This window comes from Cnephaeus nilssonii, assembly GCF_951640355.1.
Source record: "Cnephaeus nilssonii genome assembly, chromosome: 5".
In the NCBI taxonomy this organism is placed as follows: Eukaryota; Metazoa; Chordata; class Mammalia; order Chiroptera; family Vespertilionidae; genus Cnephaeus; species Cnephaeus nilssonii.
Window position 1 is genome coordinate 6,645,687 of NC_137076.1, and position 27,404 is coordinate 6,673,090.

A 27,404-nucleotide genomic window follows, 5' to 3' on the forward strand; every position below is an offset into this window, starting at 1 on the left:
GGGTCTCTGTTTTTTCCATTGCTCTATGTGCATGTTCTTGTGCCAGTACCAGGCTGTTTTGATTACAGTGGTTTTGTAGTATTACTTCATATCTGGTATTGTGATCTGTCCAACTTTGTTCTTTCTCAAGATTGCTTCAGCTATTCAGGATCTTTTTTGCTTCCATATAAATTTTTGAAGTATTTGTTCTAGATCTGTGAAATATGCTGTTGGTATTTTAATAGGGATTGCATTGAATCTATGGATTGCTTTGGGTAGTATGGACATTTTAATGATGCTAATTACTAATCCATGAACATGGTATATTCTTCCACTTGTTTATATCTTCCTCTATCTCTTTTTTCAATGCCCTGTAGTTTTCCGAGTACAAGTCTTTTACCTCCTTGGTTACACTTATTTCCCAATATTTTAATTTTTTGTTGCAATGGTAAATGGGATTGTTTGTTTAGTTTCTCTTTCTGAGAATTCATTATCCTATATAATAAAGAGCTAATATGCTAATTAGACCGGACGGCAGAACAACCTTCTGGAATGACCTTCCGAAATGACCAGTGGGTGGGGGTCAGGGCCACAGGGACGCAAGGCAGCATGAATTTCGTGCATCAGGCCTCTAGTCCATAATAATAAAAGCATAATATGCTAATTAGACTGGACGACCTTCCGGACAAAGCCGCAGTGGCAGGGGACTGAGGCAACTGCCAAGGTGGTGAGGGCCATGCCCCTTGTATGAATTTTGTGCACTGGGCCTCTAGTCTATATAAATAAAAATGTAAATGTTTGTTTGTTCAAAATCTTAAGTCTCCGAAAGTTCTTCACCGATTGCTTTGAAATTTTGACACAACATTGCATTCGAATATGCGCGTGTTTTTATATACTTTATAAATACTATTATATAGATGTCACACCTGTGACAGGTAAATACATGCTTTTTTTTGAAAAACAGCCCCATCTATTGGACGTAAAAGCAACACACACTATACATATTTTTCTATTCCATTTCAATGTTTCTGATTTACAATCCATTTACGATTTCCAAATTTCCAATTTTACGATTCCATTTCAATGTTGATAATGATTGAAGATTTGTGCTTAGAAATCGCGAACAAAGTTCTCAATCAATTGGGAATGCCATCACCGAATCGATCTGCTGCTGCTTCGTTTGATGTAGAATTGCGTCGTGAACAAAATTACAACACGGTGATCTTTTGTCGTATGTGCAATGAACTATTCCTAAGCTAACGCTTGAGCAAAAAGGCATTTACGATCAAATAATGCAAACTGTCAATTATGAGGTTGGAGAAATCTTCTTCTTAGATGCGCCAGGAGGAACTGGTAAAACGTTCCTAATTAGATTGATTCTGGCAGCAATTTGATCCCAAAATGACATAGCCTTAGCTCTTGTGTCATCTGGAATAGCTGCGACATTGCTACCAGGTGGAAGAACTGCTCATTCCGCTTTGAAATTGCCATTGAACATGCAATTCATTGAAACTCCCACGTGCAACATTTCCAAAGCATCCGGCATGGCAAAAGTATTGCAAACTTATTGTTTGGGATAAATGCACAATGGTGCACAAAAAATCGCTCGAGGCTCTTGATCGATCATTGCAAGATTTGCATGGAAACATCAGACCATTTGGGACCGCATTAATATTGCTTGCAGGAGATTTCAGGCAAACATTACCTGTAATTCCTCGATCGACACCAGCAGACGAAATAAATGCTTGCCTGAAATACTCTACTTTGTGGCCACACGTAAAGACGTTAAAATTAACTACAAATATGCGTGTCCAGCTGCAAAACAATCGATCAGCTGAGATATTCTCACATCAATTGCTGGAAATTGGGAACGGAAAGGTGCCGGTTGATCTGACCTCAGGACGAAGTTCATTGCCTCATAACTTCTGCAATTTAGTGACGTCAAAAGAAGAATTGGTTGAAAAAGTATTTACCAATATTCAAACCAATTATAAGAATCACGATTGGCTGAGTGAACGAGCTATTCATGCGGCCAAGAACAAAGGCGTCTACGAACTTAACAATATTCTTCAGTCTAACATTCAAAGCGAGGCAGTCACATACAAGTCCGTCGACACTGTTGTGGAAGCAGATGAAGCGGTTAATTATCCAACAGAATTTTTGAATTCACTCGATCTGCCAGGGATGCCACCGCACGTACTGCAATTGAAAATCGGCGTGCCAATTGTCATGTTGTGAAATATCAACCAGCCAAAGCTTTGCAACGGCACGCGGCTTGAAGTAAAAAAAATTAATGAGCAACATCATAGAAGCAACAATCTTGACAGGACCTTTCAAAGGTGAAGATGTCCTCATTCCTCGCATTCCTATGATTCCAACGGATATGCCATTTCAATTTAAGAGATTGCAATTCCCAATTCGATTGGCGTTTGCAATCACCATCAACAAAGCTCAGGGCCAATCTTTAGAATTGTGCAGTTTAGATCTAGACACGGATTGCTTCTCACATGGACAATTATATGTTGCGTGTTCTAGAGTCGGCAAACCAGACAATCTCTATATCTGCACAGACAATGGAACAACAAAAAATATTGTATACCCACAAGCATTGTGAAATTAAACATATTAGAAATGTGCGCTTTCTCTTTTCTTTCTTTTCCATTTAACCAGACTGAGCCACAGCAATGCGTGGCTGGGTACAGCTAGTTGGTATATAAAAAGCCATTGATTTTTAAAAGTATGTATATTTTATTGATATTTTACAGAGAAGAAGGGAGAGGACTAGAGAGTTAGAAACATCAATGAGAGAGAAACATAGATCAGCTGCCTCCTGCACACCTCCTACTGGGGATGTGCCCACAACCAAGGTACATGCCATTGTACCTGACTGGAATCAAACCTGGGCCTTTCAGTCCTCAGGCTGACGCTCTAGCCCAACTGGTTAGGGCAAGCCATTGATTTTGGGTGTTGATTTTGTATCCTGGTACATTGACAAATTCATTTATTAAATCTAGTAGTTTTTTGGTGGAGGCTTTAGTGTTTTCTATGTACAATATCATGCCATCTGCAAATAATGAGAGTTTACTCCCTCCTTTCCAATTTGGATGCCTTTTATTTCTTCTTGTCTGATCGCTGTGGTTAGGACTTCCTATTCAACCGTGTTGAATAGGAGTGGTGAAAGTGGATATCCCTGTCTTGTTCCTGTTCTTAGGTTTTAATTTTTGCCCATTGAGTATCATGTTTATTATATATGGCCTTTATCATGTTGAGATATGCTCCCTCTATTCAAACTTTGTTGAGAGTTTTTATCAAAAATGGGTGTTGGATTTCGTAAAATGCTTTTTTTTGCATCTATTGATATGATCATGTGATTTTTGTCTTTCAGTTTGTTTATGTGATGTATCACATTTATTGCAAATATTGTACCAGCCTTGCATCCCTGGAATAAATCCCACTTGGTCATGGTGTATGATCTTTTTAATATATTGCTGGATCCGATTTGCTAAAATTTTGTTGAGGATTTTAGCATTTATGTTCATCAGGGATATTGGCCTGTAATTCTCGTTCTTTGTAGTGTCTTTATCTGGCCTCATAAAAGAGCTTGGAAGTGTTCCTTTCTTTTTCTTGGAAGTGGATTTTTTGGAATAATTTGAGGAGTTCAGATGTTAGTGCTTCTTTGAATGTGTGGTGAAACTCCCCTGTGAAGCCATCTGGACCAGGGCTTTTGTTTGCTGGCAGTGTTTTGATTATTGCTTCTATTTCATCAGTTGTTGTTGGCCTATTCAGGTGTTCTGATTCTTCCTGATTCAGTTTTGGGAGATTTTATTTTTCTAGGAATTTGTCCATTTCACCCACATTATCCAGCTTGTTGGCATATACTAGTAGTTGCTCATAGTATTTTCTTACAATCTTTAGTATTTCTGTTGTGTCAGTTGATACTTCTCTGCTTTAGTTTCTGATTTTATTTATTTGGATCCTCTCTCTTTGTTTCTTGATGAGTCTGGCTAATGGTTCATCAATCTTGTTAACCCTTTCAGAGAACCAGCTCTTGTTTTCATTTATTCTTTTGTATTTTATTTTTTTAGTCTCTATGTAATTTATTTCTGCTCTATTTATTACATTATTTCCTTCTTTATTATTATTGCCTTTCTTCTACTTACTCTGAGCTTTTCTTGTTGTTCTTTTTTTAGTTCTTTAAGTGGTAGGGTTAAATAGTTTATTCTTAATTTTTCTTGTGTTTTGAGGTAGTGCCATGAACTTCCCTCTCAGGACAGCTTTTGCTGTGTCCCAGAGATTTTGTGTTTCTATGTGTTCATTTTCACTTGTTTCTAAGAAGGTTTTTCCTTTCTTCCTCCTCCTCCTCCTTCTCCTCTTCCTCCTCTTTCTTTAAATCTTTATTGTTGAGAATATTATAGATGTCTCCCTTTTCCCCCCATTGCCTTCCTTCATCTGGTTCCTGCCCTGCCCCACCTCAGGACTTTACCACCCTATTGAGATTTGCCAGTTTGAGGTTCATCAGTCTGTTCCATGTTTCTATACCTCTGATTCTATTTTACTCACTAGTTTATTTTGTTCATTAGATTTTTTGTTTATGTATTTTTAGAATTAATTGTTGATAAATATGTATTTACTGTCATTTCATTGTTCATATTTTTATCTTTTTTTTCCTTCTTCTTTCTCTTCTTAAAGAATACCCTTCAACATTTTGTGTAATACTGGTTTGGTGGTGATTAACTTCTTTAACTTTTTCTTGTCTGTGAAGCCGTTTATCTGACATTCAATTCTAACAGATAGCTTTGCTGTGTAGAGTAATCTTGGTTGTAGGTCCTTGCTACTCATTACTTTGAATTTTTTTGCCACTCCTTTCTGGTCTGCAAAGTTTCTGTTGAGAAATCAGCTGACAGTCATATGGGCACTTCCTTATAGGTAATTACAGTTTTTCTCTTGTTTCTCTTAAGATTCTCTCTTTGTCTTTAACCCTTGGCATTTTAATTATGATGTGGGCCACTTTGGGTTCTTCTTGTTTGGGACTTTCTGTGCTTCCTGAACTTGTAATTCTATTTCTTTCACCAGGTGGGAGAAGTTTTCTGTCATTATTTCTTCAAATAGGGTTTCAATATCTTGCGCTCTCTCTTCTCTGGCATCCCCATAATTTGAATGTTGGTATACTTGAAGTTGTCCCAGAGGCTCCTTATACTATCTTCATATTTTTGGATTCTTTTTTCTTTTTTTTTTTTTTTTTTTGTTCTTGCAAAACACCTCAAATTTTACTTATGATACAAAAGTATTTAATAAGTGCCACATCAATACAGAAAACACACAGCCTATATAGAGCTCATCCTTTAAAACCAGACCAGCCACATGAAGTCAGTACAGATTCTTATTTTTACTTTAAAAAAATTGAAGGTACACACTGGAAACTGAGCTAACCAGCAGAACACTGCCCTGGTGGGAAGATTTTGACAGGAAGAAGGCATTGGAGACCCTCCATTCCAACAGAAAACCTAACCTCCTGATTTATACAGAAAAAGTTCGAGCGAGCCTGCACAAACACCCCACATGCTGAGAAAAGGGGACCTTGACCCACTTCAGCGGAAGCACACACGTAAGCACACACTCCAACAGAGAGCATCCGAGTTCGTGGCACTGACAACTAAGAAGCATATAATACTTTGATCTTGAAGTGGGTAATTGTGGGACTTCCAAGATTATATTGGATTCTTTTTTCTTTTTGCTCTTCTGATTGTGTGTTTTTTGCTTCCTCATATTCCAAATCGTTGATTTGATTCTCAGAATCCTCTACTCTACTATTGAATCCCTGTAAATTATTCTTTTTTTTATATATTTTATTGATTTTTTACAGAGAGGAAGAGAGAGGGATAGAGAGTTAGAAACATCGATGAGAGAGAATCATCGATCAGCTGCCTCTTGCACACCCCCTACTGAGGATGTGCCCGCAACCAAGGTACATGCCCTTGACCGGAATCGAACCTGGGACCCTTGAGTCGGCAGGCCGATGCTCTATCCACTGAGCCAAACCGGTTTTGGCTGTAAATTATTCTTTATTTCAGTTAGTGTATGCTTAATTTCTGACTGGTCCTTTTTTATGTCTTTGAAATTCTCACTAAGGTCCTTGAAAGTCTCACTAAGTCCCTTGAAGCCTTCATGAAGATCCTTGAGTAACCTTATAACCATAGTATAGAACTCTATATCTAATAGTTTGCTTGCTTTCATTTCTTCCATTTGTGACGTTTCTTTGTCTCTGCATTTTGGTTGTTTCCTTGTGTTTGTTTCTATGTATTAGGTAGAGCTACTGTGTCTCCTGGAATTGGTAGAGTGGCCTTGTATAGTAGGTGAACTGTAGGGCTCAGTGGCTCAGCCTCCCCAATCACCTGAGCTGGGCACTCTAGGTGCACCCTTGTGTGGGCTGTGTGCACAGTCTTGTTGTAGTTGAGCCTTGATTGCTGTTGGTGTCACTAGGAGGAATTGACTTCCAGGCCAATTGGCTGTGAGGACCAGCTGCAACTACAGTGGAAGAGCTGCTGTGCAGGAGACACCCTTATGGGGAAGGACTTGCTTCAGTGGGGCTCTGGTGCTCACTGAGTCTGCCTCTTGAGTGTGTCCCTTGTGGATGTGTAGAGTTGTAATCCAGTATGGTCTGAAGCTGTCCACTGTGTGCACTGGTTCTGGGGCCTCCAGGGAGGTGCAAAGTCAGCCACTGCCTGGGGCCACCTGGCAGGAGCTACTGAGAGATCTGCCGATGGCTGCTATTTGTATTGGGCTTATGAAGTGCCCAGGCTAGGCCCAGCAGTGAAGCAATGCAGTCTGGTGCTAGTGCTGGGTCTTGGGCCTTTTTATTAATAGGTTTGAGGTATACTGATGCCAGCTGCTGCTTGTTTGAGAGATTTTAGCAAAGTCCGAAGCCTGAGCCAGTACAGGCCATTCATATGGAAAAGCTGCTGCAAACGGATTGAGTGAGGCTGCAAATTGGATGGGGTGGGGTCTCAGGGAACCACTAGGGTGGTGTGAACAGTGTGAGCCAGGCTAATGGAAACTCAGATATGACTGCTAATCAGCTATGCAATGGGGGAAGTCCCAGCACAGGAACAGTGACCCCTGCAAGGACGCCCGACTGGGAGAAAGCCGCCCAGCATTCTTGCTGCAATGCCAGACAGTCCAGTTCTTTCCCATATGTCCCTGGATCCCCCGAAGCTGCTTCCTGGTGCTGGAGCTCAGAGGAATCGGGATCATGTAAGTTCGTGCTCTAGCTCTTTAAGAGGAACTGCTGGGTCTCCACGTCACTCAGCCACAATCCCCACTGGTTTTTACAGCCTGAAGTTACGAGGACTTCTCTTCCCAGCTCTGGAACCCTGGGTTGGGGACCTGGTGTGGAGCTGGGACCCCTTGCTCCTCATGGGGGCCTCTGCAGCAGAGATGTCTCTCCTGACTAAAAAAAGGCACACGTCGGTGTCAGACCAGCCCATTCCATGCCTCCGCCCCTCCTACCAGTCTCCATGTGCACTTCTTTACTTCTCTAGTTGTAGGACTTCCATTCAGCCAGCTTTGAGGTGGTTCTGAATGATGGTTGTTTTGTATTTTAGTTGTAATTTTGATGTGGTTGTGGGAGGCAGTGAGCACCAGTGTTTACCTATGCTGACATCTTGGTTCTCCCTTTTTCTTTCCTAATAGAGGCCTATACAGCTATACATTTCCCTCTACGCACTGTCTTAGCTGCCACCAATGAGTTTGGGCATGTTGTACTTTCATTTTCATTCATCTCAAAGTATTTTCTAATTTCCTTTTTTATTTCTTTTTTGACCCTTGGGTATTTAGGAACATGCTGTTTAATTTCTACATGTTTGTAAATTTCCCAAGTTTCTTTCTGTAATTGATTTTTAATTTCTTTTTATTGTTGTCAGAGAAAATACATTATATAATTTCAATCCTTTTAAATTTATAGAGGTTTTATTTGTTTTATGTCCTAGCATATGATCTCTTCTAGAGAATCTTACATGTGCACTTGAGAAATATGTATGTTTTTGCTGTTGTTGGGTGGAGTATTCTATAGGTTCTATGGGTCTGGTTGGTTTATAGTGTTGTTCAGGTTTTCTATTGTTAATCTTGTGCCTAATGATTTCATCTGTTGCGGAAAGTAGAGTATTAAAGTCTCCAACTTTGTAGTTAATGGTCTATTTCTCCCTTTATTGCTGTATGTTTTTTATTTATGTATTTTAATGCTCTGTTATTAGGTACACATATGTCTATAATTGTTATAGCTTCCTAATGAATTGGTCCTTTTATCATTATAAAATGTTCCATTTTATCTCTGGTAACATCATTTTTTAAAATATATATATTTTTTATTTTAGAGAGGAAGGGAGAGGGGGAGAGAGATAGAAACATCAGTGATAAGAGAGCATCATTGATTGACTGCCTCATGCACGATCAGGGATCAAGTCCACTACCCAGGCATGTGCCTTGACTGGGAATCAAACTGTGACCTCTGGGTTCATAGGTCGCCACTCAACCAGTAAGCCACCATGGCCATGCACATCATTTATTTTAAAGTCTATTTTGTTATAATATCAGTGTAGCCACTCCAGCTTTCCTGTGATTGCTATTTGCATGCTATATTTTTTCCATCTTTTTACTTTCAATCTATTTGTATCTTTGAATAAAAAATGTGTCTTCTGTGGACAACATATAGCTAGATCCTGTTTTTATAAAAATTGACAATGTCTACCTTTTTTTAATATATATATTTTATTGATTTTTTACAGAGAGGAAGGGAGAGGGATAGAGAGCCAGAAACATCGATCAGCTGCCTCCTGCACACTCCCCACTGGGGACGTGCCCGCAACCAAGGTACGTGCCCTTGGCCGGAATCGAACCTGGGACCCTTCCGTCCACAGGCCGACGCTCTATCCACTGAGCCAAACTGGTTTTGGCGACAATGTCTATCTTTTGATTGCATTATTTAATCCATTCAAAATTGGTGATAATATTATATAGATGGATTTATGTCTGCTGTCTTATATTTTCCTTTTCTATATATCTCATATCTTTTTGCTCCTTTATATTCTTTTGCAATCGGTGGATATTTTCTTTTGTAACAATTTAATTTCTTTAATTATTTTTGAACTTTTTTTGTTATTTCCTTAATGACTGCTCTTGGGCTTATATATACATCTTAACCAATCAGAATTGACTCATATATATACTAACTTAATTCCAGTAAATATAGAAACTTTACTACTGTATAGTTCTATTTCATTTTCCTCTTTTTATGGTATTATTTTATACATATACATTTTTATACATATTTTGTACATTTTGTATGTTATAACTTACATAATTATATGTCTTTTCAGGAAGCCTAGAGAAGGAAGAAGAACAAGTATATAATTATAACTTCTGTCATATTAGCCTTCTTATTTACCATTTCTGGTTCACTTTATTGGTTCCTGTGGCTTCAAGTTACCATCTGGAGTCATTTCCTTAGCCCACTCTCTTCTTTTGTGCTATTATTATATTGTGTTTCTATGTTAAAGGCCCAACTACACAATTACATATATACATATTGTTTTATACCATTGTATTTTGTACCTATTGGAAGTAGAGAGGAAAAGCAGTATGCATTTTTACTGTCTTTTATAGTTACCTTTACTGGTGTTCTTTGTTTTTTTCATGTAGAATTGAATTATGTCTAGGATCACTTCCTTCCAGCTTGAAGCACTTCCTTTAGTATGTTTTGTAAGGTGGATTTCTAACAACAAATCATCTCAGTTTTGTGGAAGTCTGTTATGCCTTCATTTTTAAAACAAAGTTTTATTAGATACTAGAGGCCCAGTGCACGAATTTGTGCATGGGTGGGATCCCTTGGCCTGGCCGGTGATCCAGACAGATGGGGGCCATGGGAGGTTGGCTGGGGGAAGGGGCTTCAGGAGATTGGCTGCTGGGGGGAGGGGCGGAGGGACCATGGAAGGTTGGCTAGCCAGCCCTATGGGGGCTGATAGGTCTGGCCGGGGGGAGGGACTGTGGGAGGTTGGCTGGCTGCGGGAGGTTGGCTGTGGGAGGGCACTGACCACCAGGGGCAGCTCCTGCATTGAGCATCTTCCCCCTGGTGGTCAGTGCACGTCATAGTGACTAGTCATTTGGTCTTTCGGTTGTTTAGGCTTTTATATATACAGACTAGAGGCCCGGTGCATGAATTCATGCACGGGTGGGGTCCCTCGGCCTGGCTGGCAATCGGGGCTGATTGAGGCCGACTCGCCCAGTCCCAGTCAGGGCTGGTCGGGGCCGGCCAGGGGGAGGGACCGTGGCAGGTTGGCTGGCCACAGGAGGTTGGCTGTGGGAGTGCACTGACCACCGGGGGGCAGCTCCTGTGTTGAGTATCTGCCCCCTGGTGGTCAGTGTGCATCATAGATACTGGCCGATCGTCCAGTCGTTAACAGTTGCTTAAGCTTTTATATATATAGATAGAATTCTTGGTTGACAATATTTTTCTTTGAACTCATTGACTGTGTCATCAAGTGCCTTCTGGCATCCATTGTTTCTGCTGAGAAGTCAGCTATTAATTTACTGGGATTACTTTGTAGGTGATGGTTCATTTTTCTCTAGTTGCTTTAAAGATTTTTTCTTTGTCTTTCTCTTTCAGCATTTTTACTAGGATGTGTCTGCTGTGGATCTCTTTGTGTTTTTACTACTTGTAGTTTATCCAGTTTCTCAAATGTGTAGATTAAAGTTTTGTTTTGTTTTCAAATTTGGGGAAATTTTAGCCATTGTTTCTTCAAATATTTTTTGTTCTGTTTTCACTGTCTCCTATCCTCCTGGCACTCTTTTTATTTTTTATTTTATTGATTTTTTTACAGAGAGGAAGGGAGAGAGATAGTTAGAAACATCGATGAGAGAGAAACATTGATCAGCTGCCTCCTGCACACCCGCTACTGGGGATGTGCCCACAACCAAGGTACATGCCCTTGACCGGAATCGAACCTGGGACCCTTCAGTCCGCAGGCTGACGCTCTATCCACTGAGCAAAACTGGTTTCGGCCTCCTGGCACTCATTACACATATGTTGGTGCACTTAATGGTATCCCACAATTCTATTAGCTCTGTTCATTTTCCTTAATTTTTTTTTTCTTTTTGTTCTTCAGATTATGTCATCTTTATTGGTCTATCTTCAAGTTCACTAATTCTTTCTTTGGCTAGTTCAAATATACTGTTAAGCCTACTGTAGTGAATTTTTAATTTTAGTTATTATATTTTTCTGCTCTAGAACTTCCATTTCATTCTTTTTAATCATTTATACCTCTTAATAATACTCTCTATTTCATTAGACATTGTCATCATACCTTCTTCACTGTAAACATGATTTAGTTTAGTTCTTTGAAGATATTTATGACTACTTTGAAGTCTTTGTTAAATCAAGACACCTGGTCTTGTTCACAGGAAGTTTCTGTTGCCTGATTTTTTTCTCCATGTGCAGGTCAGGCTTTCCTGTCTTTTTGTTTTGTTTTTCTTTTTCTTCTTTTTATGTTGTGATTTTTGTTGTTGTTGGAAACTAGGCATTTTAGGTAACATGTGGTAGCAACTCTAGGTTCAGGTCTCCACCGATCTCCTTCCCTAGGACTTTGTTGTTTGTTGTTTATCTGCTTAACGATTCACTGGGCACATCAGTGTCCCAGCAGAGTGAGGCCTGTGCTGCTCCTGGGAGGCACAGCCTCGAGCCTGCAGTCACCCTGGGATAACAGTGATGTTGGCCTCTTCGATGGTCTCTTTTCCTGCCCACACCAGATGTTAGTTAGGCTTCATTAACTGCTGACTGATTGCTCTACTGTATCTAACACTGCCCTGGGGCTCAAAGTGCTGCATCGATTGAGTACATTACATTTGGGCTCCTTTACAGGGATAATTCTGAAGTCGGTGTTTAAGATTTGTTCTGGCTGCAGGAGGCCTCTTAACTGTCTCATTTCCTGGTTCTCTCCGGTAAGCTGTGGTTTAGCTTACATTTCTAATAAATCTACCCCTTTGTATTATTTAGCATCACACCATCCATTGTTTTTCAGCATACCTTTAGGCTTGAACATTCTTAACTTTCTGTTGAAAACAAACTCAGTTCTTTTTGGAAGAGCTTCAAAGTAGCGGATCTCTCCCTCTGGGTAAAATCTCTGAGCTGAGAGGAGCAGCGGCATGCTTCTCTGGGGAGACACGCCTGCTTTAGGGTCTCGGTGCTTCATAAGAAAAGAAGGGAAGCTGCAGTCTCTGTTCTTCTTGCTCGCATCTCTCTGCTTTACAAACTGGCTGGGGCGAGCGTCACCAGGGCCCCTGCATGCTCAGTCACCACACCCAGGGGAGAGCTCTGCCTCGTGAGGGGGACTGACAGAAGATGGGAGCCGTCTCGTGGCCACACTCACCCAGAACGTAGCCTCTGCCACGGGTAGCAAGGGTCAGAATGAGAAATGCGGATGCCCTGCCTCTCTTGGGGAGATGCCATAGGCCTCCAGTTGGGGGTTGGGGTGAAGGTGCCTGTGTTCTTGGCTGCACCTGTCTGGAGTGGGGTTTCTATCTTTGAGCTCAAGCAGGTGAGGGAGGCAGCAGGTTGCGGGTCAGTTCAGACTCTCGCTGTCCTTACTGGGTTTAAGTAGGTTTTTCTGAATAAATGTTTTTTCATTTCCTGTGTGCCCTTAGGACCATTTCCAGAGACTTTAAATGGCTGTTCTAAAATAATTTTTCACCACTTTCCATATAGCTCCGTATGTCATCGTGCCAGAGGAAGAATCTGTGCTAGCATTTTTGCTAAGTCCTATCGTGTGTTTTTAATGTGCTGCTGATGAAGTTTCTGAGTGTTGCATCCCTGGTCTCATACCTCCCTTATGCTCTGTGGTTTTTATTGTGAGGTTTTCATAGTATGGTAATTTTTAGAAATGCATATGTTGAATTAGAGGAGAATTGACTCTGGATTGGAAGTAAAAGGAGATAAAAGATGGACCACACATATATTAACCAACAGAAAGCTGCTGTGGCTATAATAATGCCAGGCCAAGTAGACTTTCTGTTACGATGTATTACAAGAGGTAAAAGTTATAAATATCACATATAACTAAAAGGGTCAACCCAACAGGATGATAGATTAATCTTAAATATGCATACCCCTCATAATGTTTTATCAAAATACATACAATTGATGAGAGGAACTTCAAAACCACATTGTGAAGGGCATGGATACAGACATAAGTAAAGGATGGTGGATATCTTTGCGATCTACCACATTACTAAAAGAAAAAATGTACAGCAATAAAAAGTACTTGATTAATATGTTATAAAGCAAAATACAAATCACTTCCTTAACCTATTGAACACAAATACATAAAAACAATAATACATATTCAAATTACATGAAGCAAAAATTAACCAACCTAAAAGGCAACTTGATAAACCCAAATTATAGTTAGAATTTTAATATACCCCTTTCAGTAACTGACAAAATAAGAAAACAAATAAACAAAAAGTTAAAGATGTAGGAGATTTGGACAACACAATTAACCAACTTGAGTTAGATGCCATGCGTAGTGCTATGCTACACTAAGCAGCCTTTTCAAGTATATTGTTCCAAGTAGACATCAGACATTTACCAAGAGAGACCATATGTTGAGCCTAAAAGCAAATTTCATAGAATTGAATCCAGAAAACATTCTCTGATCACATGCAAATTAAACTAGAAATAAATGGTAACTAAAAAATGTCCAAATATTTGTAAATTAAATAACATGTTTCTAAATAACTCATAGTTCAAAAAAGACATTCTATTCCAAATTAGAAAATGCTATGATCTGAATTATAATAAAGTATAGCAAATTAAGACTACAAAACATTATATATAGAAATGAAAGATAAATGGATGGACACAGCATGTTCATGATTGAAAATTGTTAAGATGGTAATTCCTCCAAATACATTCAACATAATTCCAATCAAAGTTCTAGCAGATTTTTCATTTCTGAAACTTACCAAGCTTGTTCTAAAATCAATATGAAAATGCAAAGGGCCAATCAAAAGTTAGATATTCTGGAAAAAGATGCATGAATTTCAAGGATTAACATCCCCAAATAGTAAATGTTATTATAAACCATGGTAGTTACAATGGTGTGGTAGAGAGACAAGAGCAGGTAAGTAGACAAATGAAACATAACAGTCCAGAAACAGACTCTTCCAGATAAGGTGACAAAGGTACCTCGGCAATGCTGGCGGCAAGATCAGTTACTTCAGTAAATTATACTGCCAATTAAATAACACTATGAAAAACGAATATTGATACCTGTCTTATATCATACACAGAAATCAATTCTAGATAAACTCAGTCTCACTATGCAAAGGGAAAACTAACACACTGAGAAAAAAGTGTAGGAAATATCGTTATGACTTTGGAGCAAGCAGAAACATTTTAGAATAGAACACAGAAAGGTTATGCACAAATGGAAAAGATTATAAAACGGACTATCCTAAAAACGAGAATTTCCATTTATGAAAGACAGCATTAAAATAATGCAAAGACAAGTCAGTGAGTAGATGATTTTTTTACAGAGAGTAAGGGAGAGGGATAGAGAGTTAGAAACATCAATGATAGAGAAACATCGATCAGCTGCCTCCTGCACACCTCCTACTGGGGATGTGCCCGCAACCAAGGTACATGCCCTTGACCGGAATCGAACCTGGGACCCTTCAGTCCACAGGTCGACGTTCTATCCACTGAGCCAAACCGGTTAGGGCAGTGAGTAGATGATTTTTGCAATGCATGCACCCATCAAAGGATTTGTCTGCAGAATATCTAAGAAGTCCTATAGATTAACAAAGAGACAATCAAATAGAAAATAGGCCAAAGAATTGAACAGATAGTCTTCAAAACTGGGAATATACAAATAACCAATATACAAATGCAAATTCAATCAAAATGACAAATTTTCCTTCCCACCAAAACAGCTATACAATTGGACAAATCATACTGAAACAACGCTCTTCCGATATTGAACAACAAACCGATTGATCCCTACGTATGTTTCAGCTTCCTGGCTTGGTATGTCCCACACATTTCTCAACTTTCTAGATCATGGCACAAGGTCAGTAAACCCAAATGAAGCATGAAGACCTGCTGAGTTGAAATCACAGACCTGAGAATTAGGGAGGCCAGAGCACCGGGAATTTTGGCACAGGGCATGGGTCAAGTTTGAGTCACGCAGAAAAAGCCCTCCAGAATCTGAAAACGGGTCACATTTTTTTCTGAGTGCTGAACTATATTTTCCTTTGCACAAGGCAAAATTCCAAGAGGCTGGGCAAAGGTCTACAGGCAGATCACTCCCAAGAAATTTCAAAAAGGGCTTGAAGAAACAGTCAAAATGCCGAGAACTTGTTGCACATCTGAGATATTCAATAGAAACCCCAAAAGCATAAAGCCTTAGAAGGAAGATACTACATCTCCACAAAAGAGCTTAAAAATAAGTGTTAAAAGAAGCAAGCTGATCCGTAAGTAAGTTAACTCTCTGCCAAAACAAATATTAGCACCCTTTGAAGGAATATAACAAACCTAGATATTCATCAGTGTAATATTAAAAATGTCCCACATCCAATAAAAATTACCAGACATGAAAAGAAGCAGGCAAATGTGACACAAAACCAAGAGAAAAACCAGCCTACAGAAACAAAACCATAAACAAGAGATGATGAATTTAGCAGACAATGACTTTAATTATTAAGAAAACCGATTTTAAAAATGAGCATAGAAATGAAATACACATAAAAAAATCAAATGGAATCCTGGAGCTAAAAATTATAATATCAGAAATAAAAATTTCATTGGATTGGGAAAATTGGACAGGTATATGAAAAAAAAAAAAAATGAAACCAGACCACCAACTCACACCATACACATGAATAAACTCAAAATGGATAAAATACTTACATGTAAGTCAAGAAACCATAAAAATCCTAGAAGAAACCAAAGGCAGCAAAATCTCAGACATCTCTTGCAGCAATATTTTTGCCGACGTATCTCCCAGGGCAAGGAAAATAAAGGGAAAAATAAACAAATGGAACTACATCAAACGTAAATTTTTTTGCATAGCAAAAGAAGCCATCAACAAAATTAAAGGAGAACCCACTGAATGGGAAAACGTATTTATCAATGATGCATCTGATAAGGGGTTAATTTCCAAAATATGTAAAGAATGTGTACAACTCAACACCAGGAAAATAAACAACAATTTGAAAAAATGGGCAACTCACCTGCGGCGGCAGCCCTCAGCTCTCCGCCACCGGATCCTTCAGTCCGTGACAAGTTAGAGTCCCCCCAGGGGGAAAGAGCCTGGTCTCTCCGACGCCCCGAAAGGGCAAGTTTCCTTTGGTGATTTTCAAGAAAGCCCTGTTACAAAGTGGCACAGGCTCTAGGAAGCAGGATGCCGCAAGTGCCTCTGGGAAGAGTGGTCCTTTGTACCAGAGTGATGGCTAGTGGGGCTGTGCCCTTGCTTATTACCTTATACAAACTGAAGATCCCTGTCTCTGGACCCAAGTCAGCAGGTCATCCCTATGTCATCTCCTCCAGAGACGCCCCCTTTAAAAGGGGGCACCTTCAGGAGGTCTTCTTAGAGCTCAAGGATGGATGGTCAGCAGATTCCCGTGTTCAAGCTCAGACAGGAGAATGGGGATGAAGTAAAAATGGAGTAAAGGTGATCAAAAAGACCCGGCTTTCTCCAAGCATGGCCTTCCCTCATCGAGATGTACCCTCTATGTCCTCGAGCCAGTTTTCCAACCACCAGAGCAATGATTATATGTGCTGGCATATGGTAATTTTGTTTTAATTCTGATTTGACCACAATAAACACTATTGAGGTTTTATTTTAAAAATAAAAAAATTTAAAAAATGGGCAAAGGACCTGAATAGACAGTCCTCCAAAGAGGACATATAGATGGCCAATAGATATATGAAAAATGGTCAATGTCACTAAAAATCAGAGAGATGCAAATTAAAACCACAATGAGATATCACCCCACACCTGCCAGAATGGCTATCATCAATAAATCTACAAACAACTGCTGGCAAGGATGCAGAGAAAAGGGAACCCTCGTGCACTGCTGGTGGGAATGCAGACTGGCGCAGCCGCTGTGGAAGACAGTATGGAGTTTCCTCAAAAACTTAAAAATGGAGCTGCCTTTTGACCCAGCCATCCCACTTCTGGGAATATATCTTAAGAAACCCAAACACTAATTGAAAGAATAGATGCACAAATATGTTCATTGCAGTGTTATTTACAATAGCTAAGATCTGGAAACAGCCCAAGTTCCCATCAGCAGATGAGTGGATAAAAAACCCTGGTACATTTACACAATGGAATACCATGTGGCTGTAAAAAAGAAGGAAATCATACCTTTTGGAACAGCATGGATGGACCTGGAGACTATTATGTTAAGTAAAGAAGCCAGTTAGAGAAAGACAGATACACTATGATCTCACTTATAGGTGGAATCCAATGAACAAAATAAACTGACAGAGGCATGGATACATGGAACAGACTGACAGCTATCAGAAGGGCAGGGGGAGGAGGGATTGGATGAAAGAAGGTGAAGGGCTTAACCAAAAAACATATACACATTGCACATAGACACAGACAATAGTGTGGTGACAGCCAGAGGGAAAGGGGGCGTGGGGGCTAGGTGGAGGTGAGCAAAGGCGGTGGGGGGGGGGGCGCTTGGGGACGGAAAGAGACTTTGCTTAGGGTGACGGGTGCACGATGTGGTGAGCAGATGCTTTGCTGAGTTGTACACTTGAGACCTGTATGGTTTTGCAAACCAGTGTCACCAAAATAAATTCAATAATTTTTTTTTAAATTTCATTGGAAGAGCTTAAGAACAGAGTAGCAATAATAATAATAATAATGTGAAAACAAGAAAACAGGAAACTTGAAAAATAGCAATAAAAACTACCCAATGGAAACACACGAGAGAAAAAGGCTAAAAGAAAAATACCAACCCAATTTCACAAATGAGCAAAGGCCTTAAATAGACAGTTCTCCAAAGATGCACAAAGGCCAATAAGCCCATGAAAATATGCTCAACGTCACTAACCATTTGGGAATGCAAAGCAAAATCACGAGAAGCTACACCTCACACTCTAGGGTGGCTCCTATCAGAAGAAAGAAAAAAGCTAGTGTTGGTGAGGATGTGGAGCGATTGGAACCCCTGGGCACTGCTGGAGGGAGTGTAAAATGGTACAGCTGTTGTGGAAACTATATGTGAAGTTTCTTTAGAAATTAAAAATAGAACCACCATATGATCTAGCAATTCCTTTAGCTATATACCCAAAGGAATTTAAGTCAGGAGCTTGAAGAAATATTTGTACATCCATGTTCATAGCAGCATTATTCACAATAACCAAAAGGGAGAAGCAACACACGTGCTCATCAACATCTGGATAAACAAAATGTGGGGTATGTACACACAATGACATATTATGCAACCTTTAAAAGTAAGGAAATCCTGCAGTGCACTACATGGATGAACATTGAGGAAACTGTGCTAAGTGAAATAAGTCAATTATGAAACTACTACTACTGCACGACTCCACTTATATGATGTACCGGAGTGGTGAAATTCATACAGGTGGAAAGTACAACGTTGGTTGCCAGTGGCTGGGAGAATGGAGAATGGAGGGTTATTGTTTAATAGGAGCGGTGTCAGGATTGCATGATGGGAAGAATTCTGGAGCTGGATGGTGGTGACGGTACCACAACCATGTGAGCGTATCAATCCCACTGAACCGTACTCTTAAAAATAGCTCAGATGGTAAAATTTCTGTTGTGCGCATATTATTACAGGTTTTAAAAAAAGATACAGAGGTTAAAAATAATGAAGAGAGTCTCAGGAAAGTCTGGGACAATATGGAGTGGTCTAATATTCTTGTAAACGGAGTCCCAGAAGAAGGGAGAAATAAAGACTTCCAGGCATACGAAAGCTAAAAGAATTCATCACTAGCAGACCCACACTAAAAGAAATGTTAAAAGAAGTCATCCTTCAGCCCTGGCTAGTGTGGCTCAGTGGACACAGTGTTGCCCTGTGGACTGAACGGTCCTAGGTTCAATTCCAGTCAAGGGCACATGCCAGGGTTGCAGGCTTGATCCCTAGTAGGGGGCCTGCCGATCAATGATTCCCTCTCATTTTTGATGTTTCTTTCTCTCTCTCCTTCTACCTTCCTCTCTGAAATCAATAAAAATGTATTTTAAAAAAAGAAGTACTCCAGCTCTAGCTGGTTTGGCTCAGTGGATAGAGCGTCGGCCTGAGGACTGAAGGGTCCCAGGTTCGATTCCAGCCAAGGGCACATACTGGGTTGCAGGGTCAGCATGTAGGGAGCATGCAGGAGGCAGCCGATCAATGATTCTCTCTCATCATTGATGTTTCTATCTCTCTCTCCCTCTCCCTTCCTCTCTAAAATCAATAAAAATATTAAAAAAAAGAAGTCCTCCAGTTCGCAGAGAAATGATATCTGATGAAAATATGAGATCATAAAGGATAAATATACAATATTTTTCTTATTATTAAAAATTTAAGTGATTGCTGAGACAAAAGTAATGCAATGTATTGTGGGGCTGATGATATGTACAAGTGAAATGAATGGCAACGATAATTCACAAGCTGAGAGGGGAGAATGGAGGTAAGCTATTGTAAGAGTTTCACATTATACATGAAGTGGTATATTATTACGTAAGGGTGGGCTATTAGGAGTTAAAGATGTATACCATAAACGATAAAGCAACCTCTAAAGTCAGAAAACAAAGAGATTTAGCTAACAAGCCAACAAAGGAGATAAAATGAAACCAATAAGAATACTTAAAAAAAAAAAAAAACAGAGGGAGAGGAAAAAGGGAACGAAGGACAGGTGGGATGCCCGGCCCATGTGGCTCAGTGGTTGAGCATCGACCTGGGAACCCGGACGGCATGTTTGGATTCCTGGTCAGGGCACAGGCCCGGGTTGTGGGCTCCATCCCCAGCAGGGGGCGTGCAAGAGGCAGCCGATCAATGATGCTCTCTCCTCATTGATGTTTCTCTCTCTCCCTCTCTGAAATCAATAAAAATATATTTTAAAAAAAGAACAGGTGGGATGTATAGGAATTTAATGAACAAACTGAGCTAACAAGCAAAACAGAGACAGCCTCATTGAGCAAAAAGGGAGAAAAGACAGAGAACCCATGGACGGAGACAACAGTGTGGTGATTGCTGGGGCGAGAGGGATGGGTGGAGGTGGAAGAGGGCACAGGGAGAATAAGTGGTGATGAACAGAAGAAAGAAAGGAAGAAAGGAAGAAAGGAAGAAAGAAAGAAAAAGAAAGAAAGAAAGAAAGAAGGAAGGAAGGAAGGAAGGAAGGAAGGAAGGAAGGAAGGAAGGAAAGAAAGAAAGAAAGAAAGAAAGAAAGGAAGAAAGAAAGAAAGAAAGAAAGAAAGAAAGAAAGAAAGAAAGAAAGAAAGAAGAAAGAAAGAAATTTAAAAAGATGACAAATTTAGAACTGACAATGGCAATAATCACTTTGAGTGTAAGTGAATTAACCACTCAATGAGAAAGTAGAAATTGTCATGTTGAGTAAAAAAGCAAGACCCTACCAAATGCACACTTAAACACACAATATAAAAACATAAATAGGTTAAAAGTAAAAAGCTGTAAAAACTTTTTACGTCATGCTAACACTAATCTATATTAATATTGGACAAAGTACAGTCCACAACTGAAAAAGTTCATAAATTGGACTTCATTAAAATTAAAAATTTGCTGTTCAGCCCTAACCGGTTTGGCTCAGTGGATAGAGCGTCGGCCTGCAGACTGAAGGGTCCAGGTTCGATTCCGGTCAAGGGCATGTACCTTGGTTGCGGGCACATCTCCAGTAGGGGGTGTGCAGGAGGCAGCTGATCAATGTTTCTCTCCCATCGATGTTTCTAACTCTCTGTCCCTCTCCCTTCCTCTCTGTAAAAAATCAATTTAAAAAATTGCTGTTCAAAAGACACTGTGAGGAGAATGAAAAGACAACTCACAGCCTGGGAGAAAATATTTGCAAATATTCCTGATAAAATACGTGTATCCAGCCCTGGCTGGTTTGGTTCAGTGGACAGAGCATCAGCCCAGGGACTGAAGGGTCCCAGGTTCGATTCCGGTAAAAGGAACGTACCTTGGTTGCAGGCTCAATCATTGGGCATGTGCAGGAGGCAACCAATCCATGTGTCTCTCTGTGTCTTTCCCTGTCCCTCCCACTCTTTCTAAAAGTCAATGGAAAAAATAGTGAGGATTAACAACAAAAAATAATTTGTAAAAAAAGGAATGTTTTCAGCCCGGCCAGAGTAGTTCAGTGGTTGAGCATTAACCTATGAACCAGGAGGTCAGGGTTCGATTCCTGGTCAGGACACATGCTGGGTTGCGGCTTGATCCCAGTGTGGGGCGTGCAGGAGGCAGCAGATCAATGATTCTCATTATTGATGCTTCTATCTCTCTTTCCCTCCCTCTCCCTTCCTCTCTGAAATCAATAAAAATATATTTTAAAAATAAATAAATAAATAAAGGAACTTTTTTTTTTTTTAAAAAAAAGACTGTATCTAAAATATATAAAGAATCCTAAAAACTCAGAATTAAGAAAACAAACTACCTCATTAAAAAAAAATCAATTGTGCCGAAACTGGTTTGGCTCAGTGGATAGAGTGTCGGCCTGCGGACTGAAGGGTCCCAGGTTCGATTCTGGTCAAGGGCATGTACCTTGGTTGCGGGCACATCCCCTGTCGGGGGTGTGCAGGAGGTGGCTGATCGATGTTTCTCTCTCATCAATGTTTCTAGCTCTCTATCTCTCTCCCTTCCTCTCTGTAAAAAATCAATAAAATATATTTTTTAAAAATCAATTGTATTTTTATACACAAAGAGCAATCAGAAAAAGTACCAGCACACGATTAATTTTACAATAGTGAAGTATGGTAGCAACCATACTTGGGTAAACATTGCTGTTTAATATTTTAACCTTGCTGTTTTGGGTTAGGTACTCATTTGAAAGTTATTTTGATTTTCTGAACTTAGGTATGCTATCCCAATACTCCATTGGTGATGGTTTGAATGTCCCATTGATTGTGATCTCACTGGTCATCGAAGCACATTCTTCTGGGACCCAGGACAGATCAATTATCCTAAATTGCCTCAGCAGCTACAGATAGTGCATTCCTGTTGACTCAGTGATCCCAGAATCTGGACAGCACAATTATTCTAAATTGCCCAGGTGGTCCCAGATAATGATAATGTGTTTCCGTTGATTCAGTAATTCGTAGATAACTAAGTTGCTCAGATTCTGCTTCTGTGAAAATGCTTTTTTGCGAAACAGGTTCCTCATTCCAGACCCAAAGATATAATCGATACTTTTGGAATATTCTGCCAATATAAGCCAGACGTGGCAAGCTGTTCGGGGCTGCGAGATCTGGAGAGCTTTTGCTCCCTCGTATGCCGCCGGCCTTTAATAAATGACTCCATAATTCGACTTTTTTGAGGCGTCCTTTGTAAGATGGGGGTTACACTACAACAATAGCATAAGATTATTAAACATCTAGGAATTAATCTAACAAAAAATGTCCAAGAACTCTACACAAAAAATAATAAAACATTATAGAAGGAGATTATAAAAATACCTAAAAATTGAGAGATATACCATGTTTATGGAAGGAAAGTCAGTTTTCCTCAAATCGGTCATAGATTAATTGTAACCCCAATGAAGTCTCAGCATATCACGTGTGTTTGGAAACGCATGAGGTGAGTTTAAAATTTAAATGGAAATGTCAGCTGTCAAGAATTGTAGTCACTTCTGAAGAGTAAGTTGGAGAGACTTTCGCTTTAAGACAAGAAGATTTTCATAAAGCTAAAGCAATTAAGACATATATAAGTACAAAAATAGACAATTAGCCCCACGGACAACTAAACAGAGCCCAGAAAATGACCCAAGCAATGTAGATTTATGGCCATAATTTATGACCAATGTGGAACTAGAGGATAGTGTGTAAAGGTCTTTTCATAAAAAGTCATGGGACAATCAGATACACTTATAGGAAAACACACACACACACACACACACACACACACACACACACACACACACAACTACTCTGCTTCTTCACAGGACACAGCCCAGAGAGCAATTACAGATGCCCGAGGATCTAAATGGGAGAGACAAGACAACTAAAATTTGTAAATGATAAAGAATATCTTCATGACATCAGATAAAGCTTTCATTGAAAGGACACAAATGGCACCACCCACAAGAAAAATAACTCATGAGGGTTCTGTATTAAAACAAGATCTACTGTTCCCTCCCCCCGCAAAAAAGGTTACTATTAAGAGAATGAAAAGTAAGATTCTGATGGGAGAGGGGATTGGTAGCACATTGTGGTCACGTGTGTCTTCCAAAGATGGCCTCAACAAGACTCCCATTTCACATGCTTTTCTGCATGTACCTTCCCTCTCCCCGTCCAAGAATTGGAGAGCATGTCCCCCGGGCAGGCTGTGACTATTATGAAGTCATGTTCTCCGTGAGGCTTCCTGGGAAGCCAGCTCAGCATCCCTGAGACGGGCAGGCTGGAAAGGCCGGGGTGGCCATTGACAGCCCCAGCCAAGCTCCGGGTAAGTCAGCATCAACTGCTGGCCACGCCACCCGGCCACGCCCTCCGAGGGCTGGCAACTGTATGAGAGGCCCCAAGAGAGAACTACCCAGCCAACTCTTCCCAAATTCCTGACTCTCACAACTACAGGCAAAACCAGAACACATTGCTGTTTTACGCCACCACGTTTTGGAGTAATTTGTTACACAGCAGTGATAGTCAGAACTGGCAAGGACTCTCTGTGTCTCTCCCTGTCCAGAATGTAAAACGAACTCCTACAAACCAATAAGAAAAAGACAATGGCTGGTAGTAAGGAGCAAAAGACTTGAAATCCTAACGGTCAATTATAAACATGTGCTCAATCTCAGCAGTAATTAAGGAAAAACTAATGGAAACCATAACGCAATGGATACCACTAGGATGGCTAAATTTTAAAAATCAAAACTGACGGTGCTGTTAGTACGATGGAGCGCACAGGGAACTAGCGACTGCCATGGAATGCAGATGGTACAATGAATGAAAAACGGTGTCACTGTCTACGGAGCGGAAGATCACTTTCTGTGACCTAGCAGTGTCACTCCTAGACACGCACCCCGGAGCACAGGACACAGGTACACGAAGAAACCTACACAGAAGTGCGCGTGCCCTGCCCGGTGCTGTCTGTGGTTAGAGCGTCAGCGTGTGCACCAACGGGGTCATTTCCTGGTCAAGGGCACCACCTGGGTCTCTCTCACATCGATGTTTCTCTCTCTCCCCTCCCCGCTCCCACTCTGAACAGCAATGGAAAAAATATCTTCAGGAGAGGGTAATGAGAAGAAGAAGAGTGTTCATAACAGTAAAAGTTGAAAACTGGTAACAGCCCAAACTTCCCTTGCAGTTCAGTACATAGACAAATAAATTGTTTTCACGCAGTGGAAAACTGTGCCCATGAAAATGAGCAAAATGAAGGCCAGCACAGCAGTACACGTGAATTTCAGAAAAGATGGTGAGCAACAGAATATATATAGGAAATGAACCCATTTAAATAAGATTTTAAAACAAACAAAACACGTACTTGGGTAATAAAATGACAAAGAAAAGCAGGGGGGTGGTAAAGCCAGGGTTTGAGGACTGGGGAGGGGTTTGTGGTGGGAAAGGGGGCTTCTGATGTTCTGGTGCCTTTCTGTACCCCTTGACCTGGGGTGGATGCATCGGTGTGTGCTTTGAATTGTACATTTATAATACATTGGTATGCACTTTCCATGTGTGTTACATCTCACAGGAATATTTCTTAATTTGAAAACTAAGAAATATTGGAAGAAAATCAATATATGGGTGAAAAAAATCTAACTTATTTACTATTTGATTGCCCAGTTTCCTCCACTTTGTTTATTAAATCAGCAAAACTACCCCCATTGATTTGCGATTCCAACTTCATAAAATATTCAATTCTTTTTTAAAATCTATTTTTATTGATTTCAGAGAGGAAGGAAGAGGGAAAGAGAGAGAGAAACATCAGTGATCATCCGCTGCCTCCTGCACGCCCCACACTGGGATTGAGGCTGCCACTGGGACAGGAGCGTGGTGAGCTCTCCACCCTCCCGTGGGCGCGGCTGGTCGGGATTCCAACCGTGACCTCCTGGTTCATGGGTCCACGCTTAACCACTGGGCATGTATTCAATTCTTAGTTACACTTGTTATCAACAGCCTGGACTTGGTTTTTGGCTAGGATGAACAGATCGGGGAAGGGGTGGGGAAAGTGTGAATGAAGTAGAATAAAAGCAGAGGGAGATAGTCATCGTCGTGGGACATTTATTTATTTACTAGAGGCCCAGTGCACCAAATTTGTGCACAGGTAGGGCCCCTAGGCCTGGCCGGTGATTAGGGCCAATCTGTGGGGCGACTGGCAGGGCGATCCGGGAGGCCCCCACTGGCACCCACCTTGGCTGGCCTGGCGCCGCCCGCTCACCGGCCCTGCCCCCGATGCCGGTAGCCTCCCTCTGTGGGGCGACTGGTGGGGCAATGAAAGGGGGCCCTGCTGGCACCCACCTTGGCTGGCTTGGGGCCTGCAGGCTGGGGTCAGCTCCTGAGTTGAGTGTCTGCCTCCTGGTGGTCAGTGTGCATCATAGCAACTGGTCATTCCACCGGTCATTCCACTGTTCTGTTGATTTGCGTATTAGGCTTTTATTATATACCAGAGGCCTGGTGCACTAAATTCGTGCACTTGGGGCGGGGGGCGTCCCTCAGCCCGGCCTGCACCCTCTTGCAGTCCGGGAGCCCTGGGGGAATGTTTGACTAATGGCTTAGCACTGCCACAGAGGCGGGAGAGGCTCCCACCACTGCCACTGCACTCGCCAGCCACGAGCCCGGCTTCTGGCTGAGTGGCGTTCCTCCCTGTGGGAGCGCACTAACCACCAGGGGGCAGCTCCTATGTTGAGCGTCTGCCCCCTGGTGGTCAGTGCACATCATAGCGACTGGTCATTCCGGTCAGCCGATTTGCATATTAGCCTTTTATTATATAGGAGGATTTATTTATTGGTTAATCTTCACCAGAGGATATTTTTCCATTGATTTCCAGAGAGAGTGGGAGAGAAGGAGAGAGAGGGGAGGAGGAAAGAGAGAGAAGGAGAGAGGGAGAGAGACATCATGTGAGAGACACAACGATTGGTTGCCTCCCGCTCACGCCAGCACCCGGTGGGAATTGAGCCTGCAATGCCGGTACTATCCCTGACCGGGAATGGAACCCTTGACCCTTCCGTGCGTGGTCCATGCCCTAACTAGTGAGCAACACCAGCCAGGGCGGGGTTTATTTTTAAATAGGAAAAGTCTAGAGACAACTGAAAAAAGAAAGGAAGTCATTGGGAGGGTTGCCAAGTCAGAGAGTAAAGCGTCACCTGATAAAAGAATGAGCTCAGAGCAGAACTATTTAGGGGAGACCTAGAGCAGCGGTGCCTGCTGGGTGGAGGGCACCTCCAGGGGTGCCCGGCCCCACGGCACACCCAGCTGCCGTCCGCACCATGCAGGTGGCAAGATACAGTCTGAGGGATGTTCCCAAACATTTGACATATAGCTACTTTTAAGTTATATTATTGCTTTTTTCTTTCTTTCCTTAAATGTAGCCTTTACTGATGGAAGAAAATTAAAGGAAAACACGCGCGGCCACATTTTGCTCTGCGCTGACTGCCGGGCTGCATTCCGGCTGGAGGTGTGTGACCTGCACTCTCCGCGGTGGGCACGCGCCAGCCTCCCAGCCGCCGCGCAAAGCGGCACCCGCGGTCCGGGCCGGACCGCACCGGGCCAGGGGCGGAGCTGAGGTGCGGGGGGCGGCCCCAGGCGCCTTGCCCGCCCCGAGCCCCGCCCCGCCCCGCCCCGCCCGGCCAGGCCGCGCTCACTCCGCGCTCGCCCCGCAGAGGCCGGCGGTCGGACCCGCGCCGCAGCGCCGGAGATGCCGCGGGGCGCCGCGCTGTGCCTGCGCCTGTGGCTCTGCCTCGGACTCCTCGACGGCGAGCGCGGTGAGCTCTCCACCGCCCGCCCGCGTGCGCGGCTGGCCGCGAGGGGAGGCCCGCGAGGGGACGCTGTCCTGGGGCGAGTGGAGGGACCGCGCCGACGGGGGGCGGGCGGGGAGCTGGGCACCCGCAAGCCCGGGCGCCAGGGGAGAGGGGGCCGGGACCAGGGAGCCGGACACGGACAGGGCCCTGCGGGTCGGGCCCGGCCGCCGGGAGGGGAAAGGGCGGGCCAGGCACCGGGCTCCCGCGGCACCGCAGGCAGGGATGGTGCCGGGGCTCCCCACCTCCC

The 27,404-nt window shown here is 42.0% G+C and overlaps 1 protein-coding gene and 1 pseudogene across 8 annotated transcripts in view; one reads left to right on the top strand and one right to left on the bottom strand.

Moving 5' to 3' along the window:
• Positions 1–27,404, bottom strand: part of LOC307100408 (glyceraldehyde-3-phosphate dehydrogenase-like) — a 1,087,365-nt pseudogene that overhangs the window by 130,747 nt on the left and 929,214 nt on the right. The gene's annotated exons all lie outside the window — the stretch shown is intronic.
• The window catches only part of FLT4 (fms related receptor tyrosine kinase 4), a 42,151-nt gene continuing 41,713 nt past the window's right edge, over positions 26,967–27,404 (top strand). For all 7 annotated transcript variants that reach the window (XM_079772755.1, XM_079772758.1, XM_079772757.1 and 4 more), the window contains exon 1: positions 26,967–27,121. In XM_079772755.1, the coding sequence (XP_079628881.1) occupies positions 27,055–27,121 (67 nt within the window). In that variant the 5' untranslated portion in view covers positions 26,967–27,054. The remainder of the gene's footprint in view (positions 27,122–27,404) is intronic.